Genomic DNA, 9668 nt, shown 5'->3' with positions numbered 1-9668 from the left:
CGATGTCACAGGAAGGCCAAAAAGACAATCAAGGACAACATTAGGACCTTGGTTATATTGAGTAAAAGGTGCAGAGTCCAGAAACCAGCATCTTACTCAGCAGTCTGTGTCTGAGTCAGTCCAGCCAGGAGACTCTGTGACTCTGAACTGTACAATACACACTGAGACCTGTGCAGGAGAACACAGTGTATATTGGTTCAGACATGGCTCAGGAGAATCCCATCCAGGAATTATTTACACCCATGGAGACAGGAGTGATCAGTGTGAGAAGAGCCCTGAGGCTGGGTCTCCTACACAGAGCTGTGTCTACAACCTCCCCAAGAGGAACCTCAGCCTCTCTGATGCTGGGACTTACTACTGTGCTGTAGCCTCATGTGGGGAGATACAGTTCTGGAACGCGACTAGGCTGGAGATTAAAGGTACGTGATACATTTTACAGTTTTATTCAAAACTATTGCATAATCAAACTGTATACAGTACTAGTTATTTAGATTACATAAGAAAACGTGCAATCCTCCATATAGTTACTATACTTCAATCATCATATTTATTTTCACAGAAAATAGCACAGACTCTTCTCTTGGTGTACTGCCTGAGCATTGGTTCTCTCGTTTATCCTGATCATTTTCCTTGGCTACATCATGTACAAGATGAACAAGAGAAAGTGTCTGTAGTGTTGAGGTAAGTGAAGTCCATAAAAAATAAATGAATATTGTATGTAGCAAGTAAATTCCTCTTTAGAAGTTGCTCTTCTTCGAAATCACCAGATGTATCTGTAATGGAATAAGCAATTGTATCTTTATCTTTTCTGTCTTTTTTTTCAGGACCCGTCTCTCAGACAAGAGGACCAGCAGTCTCTTATTCAGATGCAGGGGTAAGCAGAACACCTGAGATGCAGTTTCCATTATGTAGCTCTGAATCTGAGCAACAAGAAGAACAGGTCTAGAAGACAGAGAAGCAACATGGATGAAGAGACGGTGTACTCTGGGAACAGAGAGTAGAAATGGATGAATGACACAGCCTTAATTGTTAACTTTGTTGGCGGTAACTGTAATGAATTAAGTGCATTGCTTTTCTGCCAAACTCATTTGACAATTACTTTCTTGTAAGAAGATAAATGAAGCATTTAACAATAATCAAGACAAAGGTGTATGTACATGCTGGGAGTCGGAAAGCTAGTGCAGTTGGTGAGTTTAATAAGAAACGGAACATAGAACAATATAACAAACACAAGTAGCAAACAGACATGAAACACACAGTCAATATTGCGTTCACCTCCCGAAGGAGCCGGGTGCACGGTTGCCAGGTAAAGCTCCAGCTGGAGCAGGAAACCCTTGCACCCGGCAGCCTTCCCATCGCAACTCCCTCGGGAGCGCGAGCCGAATACCGCTGGGGCCGGGTGATGCCGGAGAAGGTGGTGGTGCTGGTTGGAGTGAGGCTGGTGGAGGGGTAGGCATGCCACCCCTCTTCCATCTCTCCATCGTCACCATCACTTGATCCATGGCGGTCCCGAGACGGTGGAGAACGGTGGTGTGGTGTTGCACGTGCTTCTCCATGGAAGTGGAGAGCGTGTCAGCTCCTGCTGATTCCATAAGTGGTGCGGGATTCTGTTACGTGCCTACTTGAAGGAGGGAGGTGCAGGAATCAGGAGCAGGAGAGCAAAGAAGTCCCAGTGGCACAATAGTTTATTCAGAAGTCCCAACTCAACAACAACATGGGGGAGAATACGCCCAAACGAGGTCGCCACACACAGGGAAATAAACGCAACACACGGAGGAGAAACCTCTACTCCTAAACACATACCAAAACGGTACAACTGCCGTGTGAAAGAAAACTCCGTTGTGCAGACATGCACCCCTAACAAAGTAACCACAGCAAACAATCCCGCACAAAGACTAGCAGGCAGCGGAGGTAAATAAACCCACCGAAATCAACTAATAGGACACATGTGTAAACAATACAGACACAAACAAATAGGAAAAATGGATCGGTAGCAGCTAGTAGGCCGGCGACAACGACCGCCGAGCACCGCCCGAACAGGGAGAGGAGCCACCTTGGGTGGAAGTCGTTACCGGAACTAAGGAGGTGACAGATATAAGGGATGTAACCAGTGAAATTATGGACTCCAGGTTAGCCTAACGATGAATTGCAGGTGCAAGTGATGATGAATGCCAGGTGAGAGTATTGATGGATGCCATGACCGGTGATTGGTAAACCGGCAATGTCGAACGCCGGAGGGGAGGAGCGGGAGTACCCCCCCAAAGCATGGCTCCAACCGCAGGACGAAGCCGGCCAGAGAGACGGCCCCGAGGACGAGGAGCGGGACTGTTGGCGAAGTTGGAAGTCACGGACAATGTTGGGGTCCAGAATGTCCTCCAACAGAACCCAACACCACTGCTCTGGGCCATACCGCTCCCAGTCCACCAGATACTTCCCAGTCCGCCGATCCCCATGACATCGGGATTCCAGTAGGGATCTGACGGCATAGATGGGACCTCCCTGGACGGCCTGAGAAGGAAGACATGAAACTAAGGTTAGATACGGTAGTCACTGGGAAGCTATAACCTATACTTCACCTCATTGACCTTCCGGGGAACCTTGAGCGGCCCCACAAACTGGGGGCTCAACTTCTTGCAGGGCATACGGCGTGGGAGGGTCCTGGTGAAGAGCCAGGCGCGATCACCAGGATGGAACATGGGCACCTCACTGTGGTGGCGATCCGCCTGCTCCTGCAGGCGATGGACGGCACACTTGAGCCTCACATGAGCATCACTCCACACATCCTCTGCTCGTCGGAACCATTCATCCACCGCAGGGTCCTCGGTCTGGCTCGGAGTCCACGCAGCCAGGGCCGGCTGATAACTCAGGACACACTGGAAGGGACAAAGCCAGTAGAGGAGTGACGTAATGAATTCTGGTCGTATTCTGCCCAGGGAAGGAATCGGGCCCACTCCCCCTGTCAGTCCTGGCAGTGATTCCTCAGGAACCTCCCTAGCTCCTGGTTCATCCTCTCCACCTGCCTGTTGGACTGAGGCCGGTACCCGGAAGTGAGGCTGACCATGACTCCTAGCTTCTCCATGAAAGCCCTCCATACCCTTGAGGTGAATTGGGGGCCACGGTCGGAAACGATGTCCTCCGGAAGGCTATAGAGCCAGAAGACCTGATTTAACAGTGCCTCAGCGACCTGGATTGCTGTGGGGAGACCAGAGAGAGGAATAAACTGGCATGATGTTGAAAATTTGTCCACAACCACAAGAATGGTGGTGAACCCGTCAGAGGAGGGGAGATAACAAAGCAACAAAGTCAATGGACAGATGAGACCAGGGATGCTGAGGCACAGGAAGGGGAAGGAGCATCCCTGCTGGAGCGTGCCGGGGAGACTTAATTTGAGCACACACAGAACAGGAGTTGATGTACCGAATTACATCCTGCTCCAAGTTGGGCCACCAATACTTTTCGGAGAGAGATTGAATAGTACGGGTGATCCCAGGATGTCCAGCGACAACAGCTGTGTGTGCCCAAGTCAACAGCCGCTCCCTTACCCCTATGGGTTCATAGATGCACTCAGGAGGACAGGTAGTGGGTGTGGGTTCCCTCTCCAGAGCCTGGCGAATGTCCACATCTACGTCCCAGACCACAGGGGATACGATAAGAGATGGAACGGGAAAGCAGGTTCTATGGCATTCAGGTGACCAGTCCATGATTTTCATCCTTAACCGTAAGACTGTGCGGGTGTGCTGTTGGAGCCATGGGAGGCTGAGGATGATCTTGTGATCTGGTGTACTCGTGATGAGGAAGGGAATATTCTCCTGATGAATGGACTCCAAGGTGAGGGTGAGTGGTGTGGTGATGTGTTCCGGATCCTTGTGGTCAATTATCAAGGGCTTGGACCGGAAACGGAGAGGAGAATGGGTATGAGGTGATATTAAGAGAGGAGGCAAGGGTCTGGTCAATAATGTTCCCCGCGGCACCGGAATCCACTAGCGCTGTAGAAACAGCACCTGAGGGACAGCCAGCTAGTGTGAAAGACACTAAAAAGGGTCTGGCAGAAAATGATGAGGGTGAGGTACTCACACCTGCCCCAGGGGGTGGAAGATCACATGACTGCTCTAGTGGATCCCGGGTGAGGACGTACCGGACACTGCTGAAGCTGGAGCCCTCCTTGACCACAATAGGGACAGAGCCAAAGCTGTTTCCGTCTACATTGTTCAGCCACGGGGAGGCATGTGACCCCTACCTCCATGGGCTCTGGCTCTGGTACAGAGTGGTCACAGAGGGAGGGAGAGAAGCGATGAGCATACCGACGCTCCCGAAGTAGGTTATCCTGGCCATCGCGATGAGTGCGTCCAAGGAGAGGTTGTCATCTCGACATGCCAGTTCCGTCTGGACCTCCTCGCGCAGTCCTCTTCTGAATAGCGTACTGAGTGCCGGCTCATTCCATCAGCTGGATGCTGTTACAGTCCGGAAGGTGAGCGCCTACTCAGCAGCGGTCTGGTCATCCAGCCATAGTTGGAATAGGTGCTCACCCCCCTCTCGGCACTCTCTCCGGTGGATGATCAAAGATACCTCTGAATAGAGCCATATGAATCATATGAGTCATCTCCTCCTCTCCTCTCTCCCAGACGGCTGTAGCCCACTCCAACACTCTCCCAGTCAGCAGAGAAATAACCGTGGCAACCTTGGACCTCTCAGTGATGGGAGCTCCAATCTGGTGCGCAAAATAGAGGGAGCAATAGAGTAGGAATCCACAGAATTTAGATGGGGTTCCATCATATTTATCTGGGAGGGACAGATGGTCATCGTTAACTTGGGTTTACTGCTGAGTGGACTGGTGTGCTGGCTCACTTGGTGCTGGCTCACTCACTTCAACCGTCTGGGAGATGTCTTGATTTCCTGCTGCTTCCATTTCTTTAGGCAGTATTCTGTAATATATACGCTGGGAGTCGGAAAACAAGTGCAGCTGGTGAATTTGAATAATAAGCGGAACATAGAACAATATAACAAACACAAGTAGCGTATAGACATGAAACACATAGTCATCACTTTTTTCAAATTTAACCTTTATTTATTTAGGCCAGACTCAGGCATGTTTATGTTGCAGTGATGAACCGTGTTTTTCTCTTCTCATGCCACTAACACCAGCTCACACACACAGCAAGCTATTTACATGTACTCTGGTGGCATTTCTTAATTAAGAAGAACATTAGACATGGTAGTATGCCTTTAATTAGTAAACAAGAAGCGGTTTCAAGTGTTTTAAATGTTTTGTCATTTTTCTTTTAGCGGGTACCCCTTCCCAGCAAAGCCAGAATGTGAAGCCTCACACCAACACATCAGACCAACAGGTTAGCAGGATGAGACAGGGAAAGAGTATTAAAACAAAAGATTACAACATTAGATTTGTCCCGTACTCTGAATTTACAGAGTCCTTGCTTTATCCCTACAGATAAACGGTGATTATGATGCCCTGAACCATGCTGCCCTGAAGTTCACCGACAAGAAGGGCACCAAGCCCATGAGACTGTGGAGAGAACTAACTGAACAGAGAGAGGAAGAAACCATCAACTCTGGTGTGAGTCATCAAGACAGAATGTGACATATGAGGGTTCTTCAATTAGCATCATTCTAAATTTAGCCCCACACCTCCTCTGAACTCCACTTTGATCTTGACAGAGGCAGTGTGAACTGACTATTATATACATTTCTCATTTATTGTAGGATGTTATTGCAGGAGCCTAGTTTCGCCTAATATAAATGTATAAACATTCAGGTGCAGAGCATAATTGTACAGCAAGTGTTAAAACTGATACAAGGATGATTTCAGAAGTCTCAAATCCTCAGCAATAGTGGCTGAGGTTGACTGACTGGATACATTTGTTTTTGTAGAAGTGTAGAACAAAATATATATAATGATTTTGCAAATGTCTGAATTCTTCCTTTTGATGATAATAGTTGATGGAACTCTGTAATCTGCCTTCATGTTTGTTTGAAATTTCAATAAACATGTTTTTATTTCCTAATTTAATGACTTGTCCAATTCTTACCACTTATTTGCACCAGGTATCAAAGGATCACATCTTTATTTTGTCAAAAAGGTGCCAACCTCACCAGAGTTCACTTCATCCTGAAAGCTTGAACTGCATTCTACAGACATGTAGTGAGAAATACAATGGAAACCCCTGTGTACGTCATATGTACCAGCAGTCTCAGCCACTGACCCAAATGATTAAAAAATACAAACCAGTAACTCTGAAATTACATCAGTTGAACGGCTGTTCTAACTATGGTATGCCACAGGACACATGTTAGATTGTAGTTTTTATTACATGTTTAATGCCTGTTCAGACAGCCAATAAAATCACTTAGTTCAGTGTTTCCTCCTACTTCATAATGATTAACCAATGAGTGTCATCATATAAAAGGTGCCCTGTTGTCAGACCCACACACTATACAGTTCAGAAAGGAAATTATGATTATATATTGGACAATCTTATTGTTTTACGCCAGTTTGGGTAAGTAAGACTTATTAATACGGTTTCTTTAGCTTTTTTATGTCATGGTCTTTTTCATCCATTTGAATGACTATGTAGTCTGAATAATGATAATAATGTATAAATCTGTACTATAACTTTGTCTTTGATTTATTTAGTTTGTTTGCTTCACAGGTTGTGCACTTAACAAGTATGTAATCCAACCAGACCCTGTGATAGTTACACAACTGGGACAAAGTGTATCTCTCACTTGCTTTTGTCGATCTCATTTGATCAGAGTCTCTTGGTACAAGCAAACTGTTGGAGAGAAGCCTCTTCTCATGGCATCATCATTTTATCACACTCAAAATAGTTTTTATTCCAACAACTTTAACAAAGACTTTACTGAGACTAAACGTTTGAGTGTGAAGAGACGATTTGACAGCTGTAACCTGACCATCTCCAAGACAAAGTCAGGGGACTCAGCTACATACTACTGTGTTAGTTTGTTAGCGAGTGACGCCAAATTTGGAGAAGGATCTGTTTTAATTGTCAAAGGTAACTTAAGTTTTTTTAAATGTTGGTACTGAAGTGCGTTCATATAATGCTAAATTAATTAATCTAGCAGTAAAGAATGTACAAACCATGATCTTACTCACTTTCTTTAGACTCAGGGTCCAACCACATGTCTGTGCTCCAGCAGCCTGTGTTCGAATCAGCCAAGGCAGGAGACTCTGTAACTCTAAACTGTACAATACACACTAAGACCTGTGCAGGAGAACACAGTGTGTATTGGTTCAGACATGGCTCAGGAAAATCCCATCCAGGAATCATTTACACCCATGGAGACAGGAGTGATCAGTATGAGAAGAGCCCTGTGGCTGGGTCTCCTACACAGAGCTGTGTCTACAACCTCCCCAAGAGGAACCTCAGCCTCTCTGATGCTGGGACTTACTACTGTGCTGTGGCCTCATGTGGGGAGATACTGTTTGGGAATGGTACCAAGCTGGATGTTGAAGGTAAGTTGTGCATAACCAAAATACAGCACTACTTTTCTCTCAAATGGTTTGACATATAGTAGATTTCAAATGATATAACTTTAATAGCTAACTTTTATGTCAAATGCACTGAGGAATAAATAATAATAGAAAATAATCAAGCCTTGTTTTTTAAGTTTCAGACCTGTTGGGTGATCAGAGTAATCTTATTTTCCTCATCATTATATCTTGCCTGACAACTACTGTGATTCTGAGTGTGATTGTCAACGTTATTCTCTGTGTGAGAATGAAGAGGTCACGATGTGAACACTGTGCAGGTACAGTAAAAGTCTTCATACTAATAGTAATAGTAATAATAGTTATAGATCATAAAGTAGGGTGAAGGCTCGCCCTCCTTTTACCACTTCCCTCTCTGGCCTACTTCATTTTGAAGCAGAAAATATGACATTCACAGTAGTATGTCTTTTAATTAGTAAACAAGAAAAGGTTTAGAATATTTTGAATATTTTGACATTTTTCTTTTAGCTGGGACCCCTTTTCAACAAAGCCACTATGGGAATCCTCATTCCAACACCTCAGACCAACAGGTTAGCTGGATCAGTTCCACTGTGTCAAGAGTGGGTCTGTATAAGCAAAAGAGTACAGCATTAGATTTGACCGAGAGTCTGAATTGAGTGAGTCTGTGTTTCATCCCCACAGCTCCACGGTGACGATGATGGCCTGAACTACGCTGGCCTAAAGTTCACTGACAAGAAGAGTACCAAGCCCAGGAGACAGAGGAGAGAAAAGAGAGAGGAAGAAACCATTTACTCTGGTGTGAGTTATCAAGTCAGGATGTGACAGTCCTCCAATCAGCATCATTTTAAGTTCAGCCCTACTGACCTCCACTTTGACCTTGACTGTGTCTGTGTGACTTGGCTGTTTTGTACATTCCTCATTTGCTATAAAATGTAATAGTCGGGTCTAGCTGTAGAGACAGTCACTGCATTGGCATATTCTCCTAATAACGACATTGAATCAGTCAGATGCAGAGCATAATTGTCCAGCAGTGTGAAAGCTGACACTAGGATGGTTTCAGAAGTCTCAAATACTCACCAATAGTGGCTGAGGTAACTGACTGGATACATTTGTTTTTGTAGAAGTGTACAACAAAATGTATATAATGATTTTGCAAATGTTTGAACTCTTCCCTTTGATGATAATAGTTACATAGTAACATGGAACACTGTAACCTGCCTATATGCGTGTGATGGTTCAACAAACATGATTTTATTTCATATGTTTAATGACTTGCCCAATTCTTACCATTAATCTTATGTTTGAATTTCTTCCAATTTGACATGAGTGTTTTGTGTACATCATTGACAAAAAAAATGACAATTAAATCCATTTGAATCCCACTTTGTGTCACATTGAAATGTGAAGAAACCCAATGTTAGTGTAGACTTTCTATAGGCACTGTATGTGCTTCTAGTCTCAGAAACCAACTCAAATGATGTAAAAATACAAAGCAGTAACTCTGACTTCATTTGAAGATACACCTTCTTGATAGCGTATGCATTTTTAGAGAGACGCAGTGATTCATCGATGAATACACGGGTGATTATGCAACTTCGGGCACTTTGCCGTGCAAACTTTCAGAAATTAAAACTTATTCAAACACCATTTTACCAGTATTATATATAGGTAGCCATTTTTCCCACCTGTGTTTGTGGGATATTGTTTTGTGTTTGAGGATGTGCACCACTTCTTCACGTTTCGTTGTTGGTTTATTGTTTATGTTTAAAGTTTCACCGAAATAAAGATGTGGAACTTCAATCACGCTGCGCCTTGGTCCGCTCATTACGGCGATCGTGACACATACACAAATGTAATTTCCATCACGTCATAAAACATCAATTTCAGTTGAAAATGAAATATCATACAATTGATTTATAACGGATCTCTTATACATTTGTACATAAACTTGTATTGAATATTATTTAAAGTGATTTTCAAGGTTTTCCTAATATGAATAATTCAACATGACGCCTGAATGTATAAACTTGCCTTGGTGACAGCTGAAAACATTTATTTATCATGAAAAATAATGTCACGCCCTGGCCTTAGTTATCTTTGTTTTCTGTAATATTTTGGTTAGGTCAGGGTGTGACGGGGGGATATTTGTGTGTATTTGTCTCGTCTTGGGTGGTTGTAGTGT

At 44.4% G+C, this 9668-nt stretch overlaps 1 protein-coding gene across 1 annotated transcript; it reads left to right on the top strand.

The window, feature by feature from the left end:
* The first annotated feature begins 6449 nt into the window (after positions 1–6449).
* LOC139561726 (uncharacterized) lies at positions 6450–9286 on the top strand. Its single transcript, XM_071378991.1, has 6 exons — positions 6450–6512; positions 6666–7028; positions 7139–7489; positions 7645–7785; positions 7994–8055; positions 8168–9286. The coding sequence occupies exons 1-6, from the start codon at positions 6470–6472 to the stop codon at positions 8306–8308; spliced, it is 1101 nt and encodes a 366-aa protein (XP_071235092.1). The 5' UTR covers positions 6450–6469; the 3' UTR covers positions 8309–9286.
* Positions 9287–9668: the final 382 nt, after the last annotated feature.

This window comes from Salvelinus alpinus, chromosome 31 (assembly GCF_045679555.1).
Source record: "Salvelinus alpinus chromosome 31, SLU_Salpinus.1, whole genome shotgun sequence".
Lineage (NCBI taxonomy): Eukaryota > Metazoa > Chordata > Actinopteri > Salmoniformes > Salmonidae > Salvelinus > Salvelinus alpinus.
Note: the sequence above shows the minus strand (reverse complement) of the source record. Positions and strands in the feature narration are given on the sequence as shown.

Coding starts and splice junctions, on each gene's coding strand:
- LOC139561726 (XM_071378991.1), top strand. CDS start 6,470: ATGATTATATATTGGACAATCTTATTGTTTTACGCCAGTTTGG. Junction 6,513..6,665: donor ATTGTTTTACGCCAGTTTGG/GTAAGTAAGACT, acceptor TTTGCTTCACAG/GTTGTGCACTTAACAAGTAT. Junction 7,490..7,644: donor TACCAAGCTGGATGTTGAAG/GTAAGTTGTGCA, acceptor TTGTTTTTTAAG/TTTCAGACCTGTTGGGTGAT.